The sequence below is a fragment of the Sciurus vulgaris genome (assembly GCF_902686455.1).
Source record: "Sciurus vulgaris genome assembly, chromosome: 15".
NCBI classification, from domain to species: domain Eukaryota; kingdom Metazoa; phylum Chordata; class Mammalia; order Rodentia; family Sciuridae; genus Sciurus; species Sciurus vulgaris.
In genome coordinates, this window is record NC_136476.1 from 77,905,065 (window position 1) to 77,921,137 (window position 16,073).

The window sequence follows — 16,073 nt, forward strand, 5'->3', positions numbered from 1 at the left end:
AACAAGTGCACAGGCTAAAGAAAGCTATGTTCTCATGGAAAATAAACCCTGCCAAACCTAAGGCTTTCAGGGGCTTACAAACAGCTGGCTCTCTATTTCTGGCTCGAGTTTTGCAATGCCAGAGACAGGAATGAGTTCACTGCCTGGAATCCCTTTATGTCATTTCCCTTTAAAGAAAATAGTCACTTTGAAGGTAGACTTTAAAAAATCATTAGAACCATTAGCAATGCCATAGTTCAATTTAATTAGCATTTGTGAATGCATTCTCTCTGCCAGGCACTAGAAGACTCAAAGATGAATAAGACAAGCTCCCTGCTACTAAATATCTTATAATCTAGGGGAGGAGACAGACTGTCTCAATCAATAACCTTCCCCATCCATCACCATCCTGTCCCAGGTGACATCACCTTTCCTCTGAGACTTACAATATCATCCTAACTTGCCTCCCTTCCTCCACTCGTAAAGAGCCCTCTGTAATCCATTTTCCACAGGGCATCAGGGTGATCTTCTAAAAAGGCAAGTGTAATTATCTTGTTTCCTGTATACTTAGGCAATGGCCTGGGCTCTGAATGTGGTCTGGCTCCTGAATGACTGCTGGCAAGGGAAGAGTCAGACTGGAAATTCCCATATGAAGGCAGGCCCTCTGAAAGGTCATAGCCTCAGTTGGTGAACAAGAAGAAAACCTGTTTCATCTTGGCCTTGACTCAGGCAAGGGGAAATAAAAGGGAAGAAAATCTCCCCTCAGAATGTCTATCTATAATTCCTTCTTGACACAAATCTGGAGTCAAAATTCATACTATGCCTATAAACTAAAAAGCCTAACAACCAAAATTTTCAGTTTTAAGTGTTCCAGGTTAGTATGATCCTATAAGACATCTGCACAAGATAAAGATCCTCACTTTAGACCCAGGCCTCAAAGACTTACCAGAGATTAAAATTACAAGAGACATGATTCTACAATCAGAATAGGTCTAACATCTACACAGAATTCCAAAAAGAGAGAGGAGGAAAAAAAAGACTGGATAAGAGGCAATACTGAGAGAAAATGAATGAGACTTTCCAGAAGTGATAGGATACCAAAGCTCAGAAATAAGAATCCCAACAAATCCCAAGTAGAATAAACAAAAAGAAATCCTCTCCTAGAAGTGTCTTAGTGACACTAAAGACATCTAAGACAAAGAAATAACTTTTCAAAGCATTTGGAGGAAAAAAACTTGCAAAAGAAATGGTAGACTAACAGCTGACTTTATAACAGCAGAAATGGAAGTGAGAAAACAGTGGAATATCTTCAAATGTTCTAAGAACATTGAACTGTATACACAGCAACATTATTTTTCAAAAATGAGGGCAAAACATAGGTAAATTTTAACAAATAAAAACTGATAGCATTTCTTACAGGTAATGCCTTGCTAAAGGAACTTCTTAAAAATTTACTTCCAAAAAAAAGAAAATTATGCTGGAAGAAAAGTCTGAGTTGTAAAATAATGAACAAAGAAAATGGTGGATATGGATAAATCTAAAAGACACTGAGACTGCATAAAATAATAATAATGTCTAACTTTTGAAGTTGAGAAAAAGAATAAAATATAATAGAAATAAAATATTGTTTAATGAAAGAAAATGAGATATGGTCAAAATGAAAAAGCACCCAAAGATCTTGGTGTTTTCAAGGACGGTATAAAAATGCTAACTTTAAACTTTATGACATTATATACCTATACCATATTTTCTAGGCTACATTTTAGAAGAAGAAAAACAGAATGTAGCTTTCCAACGTGAGCCCACCAGAATGGCTCCTGCAAAGAAGGGTGGAGAGAAGAAAACGGGCCGTTCTGCCATCATTGAGTTCATGACCCGGGAACACACCATCCGCATTCACAAGCGTATCATGGAGTGGGGTTCGAGAAGCTGCTCCTCCGGCACTCAAAGAGAGCCAGGAATTTGCCATGGAGGAGTGGGAACTCCAGATATGCGCATCCATACCAGGCTCAACAAAGCTGTCTGGGCCAAAGGAATAAGGAATGTCCCGGATCGTATTCCTGTGCGATTGTCCAGAAATCGTAATGAGGATGAAGATTTGCCAAACAAATTCTATACTTTGGTAACCTACATCCCTGTTACCATGTTGGAAAATATACAGACAGTCAATGTGGATGACTGCTGATTGTCCAATGAAGTCATAAAACTATTAAAAAAAAAAAAAAAACAGAATGTATAACTCCCAGACTAGTACTGGAGAAAATGGAAAAAGAAAAAGCAAAAATGTGAAATCCATAATCGTAGAGGAAAATGTTAGCCTCACTCTTCAATTAGTAAATAGATCAGACAAAAATTAAAGCCATAAAATTTACATAATGCAATTTATAAGTTAACCTAATACAAATAAGCAAAATATTGCATTCAATAACTAGAGAATGTACATTCTTCTCAAGCACCCTTGGAATATTTGTAAAAACTGACCATTTATTCGGCCATGAAGCAAAAAAAAAAAAAAAAGTGCAAAAAACAAAGAGAAGAGGGGGAGGAACAACAACAAGGGAGCGAGAAAGGACAGAGGGCAGGCAGACAGGAAGGAATTTCCATAATGCAATTAAGAAATTAATAGCAAAACGATAAGTAGAAACAACCTCATATGTTAGCATTTTTAAAAGGCAAAACTATAAATAATATAAAGGAATTTTTATGAATTTTCATGAAAATGTAAAATACACAGAACTAAAAAGTTTTGAAAAATACTATGTAACAAATCTCATGGTGCAGCAAAAGCAATGCATAGAAGTGAGTTTGTAGTCTTGAATGCTTTTATTAGAAAAGCATCCAACTCAATGTCAGAAAAAGAATAACAGAATAAAACTTCCAAAGTAGAACAAAGTAAATAATAAAGAGCAGAAAACCATGAAATAGAACAAAAGATACGATGGAGATGATCAATAAAAAATTGATTCTTAGAAAAAAGTAAAGAAATTCAGATGACTGTTAAAAACTATAAGTAATTAAGGAAGAATACTTAGCCAAGCCTGGGGTACGTGTGTGAGAGTCAGGGAAGACTTGTGAAAAAGTTGAACCATGAGCTGATTCTTGAAGGATGTGTAAGTGTTAGCCACGAAAGGGTGGGAGCACTCTAAAGAAAAGAAAAAACTTAAACAAAGGTAAAGAGAAATGACAGGGCATGAAGACTCAAGAGAACCACTTGGTAATGCATAAAGCACAATGCAGAGGATATGAGAAGTACGTCCAGAGAAGCTCGGGGTCAAATGCTAATTTTAAAATTCTCAGGTGAGTCTTCACTATGTACCAGGCATTACAGGATAAGTACTTTATATGATTTTGTCTTTTAATGCTGGTAACAAACGACTTCATGAAGTATGATTGTACTATGCCCATTTCAGAAGTAAAGAAACTGAGGCTCAGAGCAACGAGCTGACAGTTACACAGCGAATTGTTCCAAACCCCTATCTGTGCAGATTCAAAGGCCATGCCTTCCACCACCATGCACCTCAGTATGGAAAGATGCTTACGGAGCCTTCATAAGGAGTCTGAACTTTAGTCTTCAGGCAAATATTCACAATATGTGCCCCGCCTTGGAAAAAACCTGAAACTCCTTCTGAAGAAGAAAGTCTGGAGTGCTTTCACCACTGTTGCTACTGGATGCCACTGGGGCAGGATTCCATTAGACACGGGTGTCCAGGTGTCAGTCAGTGCACCCCAACAGGCAATGCTGCGATGCAGAATCATCAGCAGGGGTCCGTGAACTTGAGTCCCTGAAGCATATTCCCAGTTACTGCCAAGGAAACAAGTACTATTGAATGATGAAAACTGGATGAGTGTATCACATTTTTAACAGCTTTATTGAAATATAATTCACATACCATACAATTTGCTCATTCAAAGTATAAAATTCAATGGTTTTTAATACATTCAGAGTTGTGCTAGGAATACCACAGTCAATGCTAGGACATTTTTATTATGCCAAAAGGAAATCCTGTATCTACTAGCAGTCACTTCCCACTTCCCTCACCAATATCCTCCTGACTCTCAAACTCTAGGAACCACTCATTTATTTTGCCTAGATAGGTTCCCTATTCTGAACATTCTGTGTCCGTGAATCATACAATATGTGGACTTCCTTTGTTTTTGTTTTTGTTTTTTCAGTAATGGGGATTGAACCCAGGGCACTCTACCACTGAGTCATACCCCCAGTCCTTTATGGGGTTTTACTAAGTTACCCAGGTTAGTCTTGAACTTGTGATCCTCCTGCCTCAGCCTCCCCTACATCATTGCAAACAACACGTACTACCATGACTGGCACATGGCTGACTTCTTTCCTATAGCATCATGTCTTCAAAGTTCATCCATGTTGTAGCATATATCAGTATTGTGTTCCTTTTTATGGCCAAATAATATTCCACTGCCTGAATATACCACATCTTATTTATCCAATATGGATTGGATTTACTTTTTGGCTATTATGAATAATGCTACTATAAAATTAGTTTTATGTGGACGAATGTTTTCATTTCTCTTGGGTATAAAACTAGGAATATGTTGCTTGGATGTGGTAATGCTACATTCTATTCATTGGTTATAACTTATTGGTACACCTCCAAAACATGCACCACGAGCAGAAACGAATTAGATGAGCGTCCTCTGAAACTGACAACACTGATTAAGGAAAAAAAAAAAAAAAAAAGAGTTGTATGATCACAGTTTCAATACAGCTTACAAGTAATGAAATTCTCATTGTAAAATGGTTAGATAGTGAATCTGTTGTTGTTGGAATAAACCATGACACAGTAGAACCACTCAGCAAAGTTCAAGGATGGAAACAAGAAGAACCCAGCTGAGATGCCTCACCCAACCATGGTGGGGACCATAATAGGTTCCATGGTGGGTACTGTAACAGGTTCCATGGTGATGTGGATAAACACGAGTGACTGGGCTCCAAATATCCCACACCTACTAGTGGCAAAAATTGGCATTGACCCTTGTTCATTTGAATAATTGATACATGTATTATAAATGCATGGGTTAATCATAGATTTATGAGCAAAGACCCACTTATACATTTGTTGGATTTCAAGAGCCATCTGCTCAGCACACCTGACATGATGCGATGAAAACCCATCAGAAAGAAGACAGTTGATATTCCTGGACCTGCTACTGTCCAAGATATCAGATTTGTCATGAGCAGCCACATGTTTCAGATGGCAAGAACAACGATGGTGTCAAAACAAGCCATGTGGGGTGAAACTGACATAATGGAGCCCTTTGTTTGAAGTGTTTTTGCTCCTTTCCACCAAAATTAATTGTTGACTGGGTCATGAAAATAACTTGTTTATTGTATAATGTATAAAACGATGTTATCTGCCTAATGTCCTATTTATAGGATGGGGTGTGTGTGTGTGTGTGTGTGTGTGTATAAGATACATTGCCACAGGGTTCTATTTATAGCACGATCTGTTTTTGTTCTTAATGATAATAAAGGATATATAAACTCTAGATTATTACTTCCAACCTATTTTAATGCACCTCTATCAATTTTGTTGAAATATTCCTAGAATTGAAAACTCAGGGAATTAACAGGTTAAGATGGGTGGTACAGTCCCTCGGAATGATGCATGTCCTAAGAGCCAGGAGAGTTGGCCTATAGTTCGAAGCTGTCTGTCTCTTGATACCTCTGAAGTGCAAAAGAGCTGAACCAGAACAAACGCTGACCACAGGCTGCCTGGGCCGCATGCGTTACTTATGTAACTGGAACAGGACAAGAGCCCTGTGAATACCACGATGCCCCAGATGCAGAGTAAGTGGCGGGTATACAAACCCTGACCTAACTGCACATCACTCTGACATCTATAAAACAGAACTGATCATATCTACCATACTTTCCGCAAAAGTCCAAATCAAATCACATAAATGAAAATAGGAAAGTTCCCTGTAGAATATGCAATTCCATGGAAAGGCAAGACTCAGTCTCCCCACGTAACCTGTTAATTCACTAGATGTTTCAGAGCACCTGAAGGTAGAATTGTCTTTTGCCCTTTTGGGTTAAGAAGTCTATAATATTTAAGGACTGTTTTAGTGAATGAACAAAAAAAATTTAATTATAATATTTATAGCTCATGTGAGGCAAAGGATTAGCTGTGAGATGTTTAAATAGCCAACCGAGGATAAATATTTACGACACATATGAAAGTACCCATAATAGTCACAAACCAATAAGAAAAAACATAAACATAAAACAAGCCAAAAGATGAATAAAGAATACCAATCATTTCACAGATGGAGAAACACAAACAACTAATAAACTTATGCAAAAAGCTCAAGCTTGTTGACAACTGGAAAGAACATATTTTGCCTGTCAGTTTGGCAGAAATTTAGAAGGTTAATGGTATATAATATTAGAGACAATTTGAGAAAACAGGCACTCCCAAATATTGCTGTTGGAGATTTGATAAGAACTATCAAAATACAAAGTGCCTATTCCCTGTGACCTAACATTCCTAGGAATTTAGCCTGCAGAAGTATTCAAACAAATACATACTTAAAATGAACGGTGATGTTTATTGTGTCACTCTGTAACAGCAAAGAAAAAATATGGAAACCATTTGCATCAATGGATTGTGGTGCATCCATAAAATGAACTATTAGGTAGTTATTAAAATGAAATGGCTCTGTAAATACTAACACAAAAATGACACAAAGTACTGCAAAAAGGCAGTTGCCAAACACTGTAGATGTCCTGTAACTGCAGCATTTAATAAAAAAAAAAAGAAATCGTCTGTATTTACATTTGTATACTGTGTATCTTGTGTCTCTAAGTTTGGTCTGCATTGTGGTGGTCAGTAGCACAACTCACTGAGTAGTCTGGCTCTCCTCTTCATACCCTCGCCTCACAGTAGGACTGCACATCACCAGCTCCTTTGAGGCCAGTCCCGGCCACCTACCTGGCCAATGAAATGTGAGCAGAAGTGATGTGGCACTGCCGGGGAGAAGCCAGTGCGATGCATCGCATGCCCTTCCCCTCAGTGACTCGGGAAGCAGGGGTCCATGGAAGCCAAGGTGACAACAGACCCTGTCCTCAACCCTGCCAACCCACACTGGACCCATAGCATGAGCAGGAAAGAGACTTTGTCGTATTAAACCGCTAAGCCGTGTTGTGCTTCTTGTTACTCATTCAGAAAACCGCCCACTGTCGCTTTTTAAAATTTCCCTAAACCATAATTCTGACACAATGAGAAATGAATCCGTCAATGAGTAGAAAGCATAAAAGCTGGCCTCTGTTAGAGTTCCAGGCAGATTCACTCCAGGACTTACTTACAAGTAAACTCCACCCAGGGCAAACTGCACAGGAGATAAACAGTCCTATTCTTCCAGCTTCTTTAAGAATGAGAGGTTTTATTCAGATGACAGAGAAGCAGATGGGAGAAGAGAAGGAGCCGCTGGAAATGCCTGCCAGGACTCACAAAGCATTTATAAAATTACTAGGTAATGGTTCACAAATACTCAGGGAACAAACACGCACTAAACAGCAGCAGAGGCAGCTGCGCAGGCGAGGCACGATTCAGCGGGAGGCGGGAGAGAGAGGCAAGATCTCCAGCAAAGTAACTTTTATTACTTTGTGGAGGAATCTGAGGCCTACCCCAGCTTCAAAGGAGCAACCATGAGGAAGGGGCTTCAAACTAATTAAAGAAATAGCAAGTCTATTTGCCCACTCACACTATCCATTTTTCCATATAAAATTTAATTAATTTGTCAGAAATTCATAAGAGGGAAAGCCAAACCAACACATATTCTTATTTTAAAGTATCAGGGGCTCTGGGCCTGGTGGTGCACGCCTGTAATCCCAGCAGCTCGGGAGTTTGAGGCACGAGCATCACGAGTTCAAAGCCAGCCTCAGCAAAAGCAAGGCACTAAGCTCATTCTAGAGATGAGGAAACTGTGGTGCAAAGAGGTAACACAACTCATCCAGGATCACAAAACCACTAGGTGACAGAGCCAAGACTCAAATTGACGCATGACTGTGCTCTTTTCAGGATCATTGAGAGGGTTAGAAGGCAAGAGCAAGAGATTGGCCCAGCAAATTCCCATCTCCTCCATTTCATGTCTTACAACCTAAGTTCTCCCTTGTGAAGACACCTGATCTGTTTTGTCAACCCTGAGTCAAGATGTGATGTCCCTCACACAGCTGGAATGAGTTTTCCATGGTGATGAATACAATCGTTATGCCAAAGCATGCTACAGGCCCCAGGTCCAGAATGGAGGCTTAAAAAAAGAAAATCGTTTTAGGTTCGTGGAACTTTAAAAGTATAATTGATTTTAAAAGGAAAAAGGTTAAATCAGTGCTACTTTAAAATTTTTAATCCTAGGCTACATCATGTTGACATTCACCCAAAATGGAACTGGCCCTTGTGCTATAACCACTTTTATGTGTTTGGTTATCTGCTGTGGGGCAGGCGGGTGTAGCACAGTGGGAGAGCATGTTCCAGGCTCTTGGTTTAGTCCCCAATGCCACACCCACACACACACACACGTGCACACACACATTATTGTTATATCCCAAGAGCCCAAATGTAGTCTGGAATGAGTAGGTCACAAAGTATTTGTTAAATGAGTTAAATGAGTCAAATGAGCAGGTCACATCTGTTCGTGTTAACCAGTAGCCTATATATGCAGGCTCTAAGTCTCATTAAATAAAAATAGATCACATAACCAATGTCTGAATTACCCTGTTGAAGGAAAAGAAGATGAACTGAATCCGCACTGGGCTAAGGCAACGTGCTACATTTCTCCCTTTAATCCCACAAGCATTCTGCAAGTTAAGTATCACTGTCACTCGCCCATTGTTACAGCTGGAGAAACTGAGGCTCAGAGAAGTCCTCTATTCTACCGCAGTCAGTGTAGTCACACAAAAATGGTAAGGACTTTAACTCACAACTGTGATTCCAAAGCCTGTGCCAAGTCCAGGATGCAACACTTCCCCTTTAGAGAAGGCACTTTAAAACGGTCAATTATTTTTACAGTATGTTCTTTTCAGGGAATAGATTAAAAAGAGAAATAAACTGTATGAGTGAATTTTTGCATTTGACTTTAGCTGATACAAAACCCACATCTAAAACAGTACCAAAATTGAAGCACAAAACAGTTCATATTTTATGACATAGAAAATAGCTGTAGGAATTACTACACCTGCTAAGACAAATTAATTTGTAGTACTTACAGGGCTTGAACACAAGCCCTTGAATTTATTGTCTTCTAAAGGACTGTTTAAGAACTTAGCGTGGATGCGGGAAGCTATTACGTGTATTGTTCAAATAACAGCGGTAGTGAATTGTGATTTTTGTGTTATGACAAGTTTGACTCACGAAGGAAAAATTCTGGTGGATTAGACGTGAAAATAACCTGTCTGTTGAAGGAGAATATTGATGGAGTAGGGTATAAACTGTTCTTAAATATAATGCTGTTTTCAAAATCTAGAGCATTCCAAAAGAGACGATCAAGGCAACTAGGAGGGGAGGGAACGTGAAACCACCCAAGTTTTCATTTTACACTCTTCCTTCTTCCAGAGGATTCCAAGATGATTCAACGCCAGCTTGCATTCCACGGAGGAATCGCGCAACTCACCTGGTCAAATGGCACAGGGGTCGCTTCACCTCCATGGCGGCAGCAAGATAGGATTTGGGCACCACATGCTCCCTCTGCCAGGAACGGGTATTTGCGACATCTTTGGAGCCCTAGTTTCAATACTCCTCTCCTGGCTCTGAGTGACTCCCTGTCATTCCTCTGCCGTTTGAGAGGTGTGAGGCAGATGGGGGATGAGGTTAAGAAGTGGAGAACTATTAAACACACTGCAAAAAGGCCTTTAGAGCACAAGAGACTGCTGCTTCAGCCCTGACTCTCACCGACTTGCTGGGCCCGTTATTACCTGGGAATGAAGATCATGGCGATGGTGACGATCATGTTCATGATGACGATGACAGCATAACTCCTTGCCAGATGGATCTTAGCAAAGGATTAGCAAAGAAGGTGCTATAGGATTGTACACCTGTTACAAGCTCAGGCCCCAGACAGCTCTGCCATTTGCTACCTGTGTGGCCTTGGGCTTGCCCTTTACCAGCCTTTCATCAATCTGTTTCCTCATCTATGAATTGGAGATAAGAGGATCTGCCTCAGAGGGAGGCTGTGAGAATGAAATAACAATCCATAATGGATGCTCAATACCATTTTCAGTGAGCATCAAGCACTTAGTGCAATGCGGTGCACCTAACAGATTCCTAATATTACACAAATGATAAGTAGGATGATACAGTATGTGTGCATGCTCTGAAGAAAGGCCAAGTCAGTTCCAGAATACAACACATGATTTGGAGTGTCTGAAACAAGAACTCATACCATAATTGACCTTAGGATAGGGGCTTATGCAAACTGTCAACAAAGGTCCCACTATCAAATCTCTCAGAGACCTCATTCATATAAGCTGGTGTCCATGGCACCACTGTGCACACACAACCTAATCTCCAAGGAGAGCAGCTCACAACAACAGTGGCATCTATTCTCTAGGGTGTCTCTGCAGGGCATGGGGAGAGGCGTGCATGGTCGGAAGAGGACCACACAATTCCACAAGCAGGCAGCCTGTACTAGGAATCAGGAGCCATCCCTCTTTCTCTTGTTGCACTTTTAGTGGTGATAGAGGACTTTGCTATTCGAAAGTAACTTTTTTCTTATCTACAAGTTTAGCATCTGTGAATTTTCCCTTTAAGAAACAAATATAGCACCGTGAGCACAGCTGAATTAGATCTGTCCAGAATGAGTCGTCAGAGGGTTGGCATGGTTCATCTGGGGCGGAAGGAGAGTGGGCAAGGGAAGCTGGGTCTATATATGGCAAGTGATCTGTGAGCAAACGTAGTCAGCAACATTCCTGACTTCTTGGCGTGGCCGCCATCGTGCTCTGAGATCTGATTTCTTCTTGGTCTCTCCACTCTCCATGTGCTTCCTAAGCTGCTGAGCAACCCATTCTGCATCAAAAACCTGGTCCAAACTCCTGACTTTGTTCCCACTCTGTATGGGAAGCCCTTTGTCCATTCAACCTCCAGAAGGGATTGTCATTGTCTGTATGCCGGTCTGTCCCTCTACATTGGGAGCTCCTGGAGGACAAGGACTGTATCCTGTATCTGTGGTCCCTCACTGGGGCTCTGCAGACAGAGAGCCAGCAGGGAGTAGTGGGAAGAGCACAGGACTGAGCCTGGGTCCAAATGCAATACCTGTTTCAAATGCCAGCTCTGCCCTCACTAGCTGTACCACCTTGGATAAGTTAACTTCTGTGAACCTCAATTTTTTCATCTGTAAAATGGACACAATAAGGCACTTAACTTTATTGGGTTGTGGAAGAATCAAGTAATTGTCTACATGTAGAGCACTGAAAACAGCACCTAACAGACAGTAAGAGGTATATGAAGGTTCAGCATAGTGTTAGTCATTGTTGTTTGATATATACAGAATACAGAAAATTGAAAGCAGAAGGGAGGTTGTGCCCAGACTTCTGAATTCACATGCTGGCTCAGTGTCCCCCTGTTGAGTGGACCATGTTGTACAGCTACACACCCACAAAAGGAGATGAAGCTTGCACTGTTAGTGTTCGCGATCTTATTTCTCACCTGGGCTCTGCACCCAGCTCCACCAAAGCCAGCCCGCAGGGAGTCCCAAGCCCTGCAGCTGCAGCACAGCATGACAGATAGGGAATCCTGCTGCTCCATTCCTGGAACACCAGCCCCAAGTAGAAGTTCTTGCTCCAAGAACATCAGTGCTGGGATTGGAGATGATCATGCCCAACATGATCCCCACAACATACAGGGAGACTGTGGCCTGGGGAGGTTGTGTGTTTCCACTTTGTTAGCACCAGGCTTACGATGTTTCTTGTCACGTGGTCAACCTTGTAATGGGTACTAAGAATACCATATATTTGTTTATAAAGTTGGAAGGAGCTTCAAAGTTCATCTAGTATGGCACTTCTCAAACTCCCCATTCTAAGGAATCAGATGACACAAGAACTCAGTTGCAAGGATTCTGTTCAGTGGATGAATATTTTTGAACACCTATGATGTGCTATGCATTGGGGACACAAGTCAGACACCTGCCCTGCTCTCAGGACCTCACAGACTAATGGGAAAGAGTGCAATCACAAATCTAGTAGTAAAATATTATTGCAGTGAGTGAGTTATGTTCAAATATGCTAGAATAAGCATCCTCTGCCTATGTAAAGTTTCTTTCTGAGTGGGAGAAGGTAGGCCTTGGTGGAGGGGGCACAGGGAATGCTGTGGAAACTGCCACCCCCTCCTGGGCTCATATAGGGTAACACTGTCATTATGAGGCCTCACCACTAGAGAGACTGGCAACCACTAAACTTGCTCTACCACTCCTATTAAATCGATAAATAACTTGAGGCCTTAAGAGTTTAACTCACCTGCCCAAGGTAGCAAAGCTAGTGGATGGAAGAACCTTAAAATTCTACAGTGCTTTACATAGGCTTCCTTTCAAGAAAAGGTCCAAGTCCCATAGCATCTGGCCCCTGCTTACTTCTGCAGTCTCATCATTCACCATTCCAATTCCCACCCAATGACCCGGCCAGATGCAACTCTATGCCAAGTCCCAAATGTACCTCTGCTTTGCCTGTGCCACGCTCTCCACCAGAGACCCCAAGTCCACAGCCCTAAATAACTCCAGCCTCAGCTGGGGTGAATCTCGTCCAGGGAGCCCTCCAGAGGTGGCCTCCTCTGCCTCGCACAGTACTGACACCTTCACATAGAGAGAAACACTCATCACATAATGTATTCATCCATTCAACAAACATTTATTGAGCAACTTCCATGTGCCAAGCACCTGCATGTACAGCAGCAAACAGAACAAAGCCCCTGCCCTCATGGAGCTTACATTCTGGTGAGGGAAAAAGACAATCAACAAATAATACATAATACAATGTCAGGCAGGGTTCAGTGCTATGAGAAAATAAACAAGAGCAAGGGCTGGAGACTGTTGGGGTCATCGTCCAGGACAGCCTCACTAAGGAGGTGGTGCTGGATCAGAGGTCTGAAGGAGTGACAGAGTAAGCTGTGCAAATAAGGGGAAACCAGCATTTCAGGAAGCAGCAACAATGGCCCTGTGATTGCTGCAAGTATTTCCTTATCTGTGTTTTACTCCCCCACTAAACTATAAGGTCCTTGAGGGCAAGGGTTATATGTTAAGTATGACTCCCAGGGCCCAGCACAGAGCTTAGCACTGCATTGTGGGCATTTACAGGGTGAACAAATAAACCTGGGCTGCATTGGCTGAGCCCATCTGGCCTAATGAACAGATCTAGCCCATTTTGTGTCTCTCTCTTCCACAGGCTAAGCTAAATAAAGGCCCTGCTTGGACCAATCTGCCTCACCTGATTCTGTGGCCGGGTTTCTGTCACTGGATTCACTCTTGATTAGGTCCATGGCCCTGACGAGTTCAGTTTTACCTTTCTGACCCTCATATCTCTGACCTGGACCTGGGACCTTGCCTAGAAACCCAGATATTCTCAAACTGGGAGCCTGTCTTTACTTTCCCCAGGTTTCCTAGGCATAAAAGTCCTCTCCTAAATGCATGTCCCAAGGTTTAGGGCACGGACACCTGCAGTCAGATCTGCCCAGTGATGACCCCTACCTACCTGAAAGTCTCCCCTGTCTGACAGTTGACTTTCTTCCAAACCAAACGAGTCTTTCCTACTGAGACATCCACCCTCTTGACCATATCAGTCCTCTCTGTGGCCATCTCTCTGCAGGCTCCAACTTCATAAAACCATTACTGAAAGTCTACCACAGTCAAGGCACAAGGCTAAGTACCTAAGTCTTTTTGTTGCCTACTGCAAACCCATTAACCTGTTAAGTAGACCCTTTGGTTTAAGTCTTCAGGCTCAACTCTCCTAAATCAAAATACTAACACTCCTGAACACACATTACATAGCCTATATGATTCAAAAAAAGAAAAATGGCTTTATTCGATCAGCCAACTCCAACAGAAAATTCTGGAAGTCATTGGTGCTTCACCCCAAACCCCAACAGGTCTAAAATGGGTTCAAGGATGAGTAATGTCTCTTTAGTCATCCTTTCATCCACCACTTACTGACACCTACCATATGGCAAGCTCTGAATCATGAAACACAGGGCCTGCTCTGATGACAGTGGTGGTGATCGTGATGGTGGTAAAGAAAAGAAGGTGTTAGAAGTTACCATTTATAAGACACTTGTGTGCTACACAGTAGGCAGTAAGTCTTCCAATATTAACAAAACAATGAGATTGGTATCGTTGGCCTCACTTAACACAGAAGGTAATGGTCTAAAGAGGAACGTCAACTTGCTCAAAATCACACAACTAAGTAACAGGGTGTAATGAGACGCCAGGGCTTTCTGCTTTGAGACTACAAACTGTTTGCCATGCCCAACATCCGCACAGTAAGCGCTAAACAAATGAAAGAGAGAGGGCCCTGACCCCAGACTTATAAACGAGTATCACAGCATGAGGAGGTCAGTGCTGACGTCTGGAGACATACAGGGCTGTAGATGAGCCAAAGGAGGTAGTGGCTAACTTGACCTGGAGGAACTGACTTTAGGGCGCGGCCTTGAAGGATGAGCAGATTCCCAGCGTGGCGCGCGGCAGGTGCTCAGCCCTGGCCCGCCGACCTGGCCTGGGCCATGCCGGGTCCTCTGCAGACGTCCTGTCCACCCCCCTGTGCCCACGCGGCGGGGCCGGGCCTCACCTCCTTCCACTTGAGCTGGCGGATGCTGATCTTCAAGGCGTCCAGGGAGGTCCTGGCCTTGGAGCTGTCCACGGTGACGGGCCGCTGCGAGCCATGCTCGTCTGAACGGCGAACGCCGCTCCGCTTGCAGCTTGGGCCCTTGCTCCTGGGCTTCCCGTGCGGACAGAGGTCCCGCGCCGGCTTCGGCTGGTGCGCGTGCAGCGCGGGCGGCATCCGCGGAAGGACGCGGGCATCCCCCTCCTCGGCCGCGCAGGGCTGCTCCGGGCCGGGGGCCGGAGCCGAGGGCTGCTCCTCGCCGGCCTTGCGCTCCGGCTCCCCGGCCGCGCCCGCGTCCACGCCGATCTGCTCGGCTGTCGCCTGTGCTTTGGCCTCCGCCTCCGCTTTGGCCGCGGCTACCGCCTCCACCTCCCACTGGGCCGCCAGCTCCCTCTCGGAGCTGCCTCGCCGCATGGCGCTCACGGTCGGTGCCGGTGCCAATGCCACCGCCGCCGCCGCCGCTCTGCCGCCCCAGCCCGCGACCAAGCTGCCGCCGCTGCCTCTGCTGCAGCCGCTGCCACCCGCTCCCCGCCCGAGCCCGTTGCCATGATCGCTCAGGCTCAGGTTGACAAGGGCAGTCACCGCCTCCGGACGGGACCCGGGAAGGGACAATCGCCGACCAGGCCCTAGCGACCTCATAGGCGAGGCTGCACACGTGACCAGGCCTGTCACAGAGGCGTCGGCGGCCATCTTGGAAAAGGGCAACGAGCTGCCCCGGAGAACCCGCTAGGTTTCTGAGCGTTCGGAGCAGAGGCTGGAAATGATACAGAGTGGAAAGATGTCCAGCGCATGTGGGGCTCCGGTAACTGGGGAGGAGAGGCATCTATTTCGAACAAGAGGCTCAGTGTCCCCCCCATGCACACTCACTGGGGTGACTCCCGGGCCCCCAGCCCATCCAGGGGAAATCCAGCACGGGAACCCCTCAGTCTGGTGATGGATATCACAAGTCCAGCCCCCAGGGACTTGTTATATCAAGTTATGTAGCAGCAAGAGTTCCACTGGAAGAAGCCCTTTTCTGGTCCTGTGAGAACCCCAGACTGACTGCAGAATTACCTTTCTCTGTTCTCAGGGAGTTTCCAAGCCGGAAGAAAATCTCCACAGATTCTCAGTCCACTTGAGGACATTAACGACTCCTCTTAGTTGTTATGTCACTTTTATTTATTTATTTATTTATTTATTTATTTATTTTTTTTTTTTTTTTTTTTTTTTTTTTTTTTGCTGTAGTGAAAGATAGACTACAAAATTTACCATTTTAACCATTTCT

General features: G+C 43.5%; 1 protein-coding gene and 1 pseudogene across 7 annotated transcripts in view; one reads left to right on the forward strand and one right to left on the reverse strand.

Annotated features, from left to right (window-relative positions):
* TTLL11 (tubulin tyrosine ligase like 11) overlaps nt 1–15,382 on the reverse strand; it is a 234,160-nt gene extending 218,778 nt beyond the window's left edge. For 3 of the 6 annotated variants that reach the window (XR_013759706.1, XR_013759707.1, XM_079113775.1), the window contains exon 1: nt 14,774–15,382. Coding sequence is in view for 3 of the 6 variants with exons in the window: in XM_079113775.1 (XP_078969901.1) it covers nt 14,774–15,223 (450 nt within the window). In the remaining 3 variants the exon portion in view is untranslated. The remainder of the gene's footprint in view (nt 1–14,773) is intronic. The other 3 variants (XR_013759708.1, XM_079113776.1, XM_079113778.1) reach the window with 1 other exon arrangement.
* LOC306645691 (large ribosomal subunit protein eL31-like) lies at nt 1,790–2,247 on the forward strand (annotated as a pseudogene). The gene has a single exon. The product of its transcript is annotated as a large ribosomal subunit protein eL31-like (transcript).
* Nucleotides 15,383–16,073: the final 691 nt, after the last annotated feature.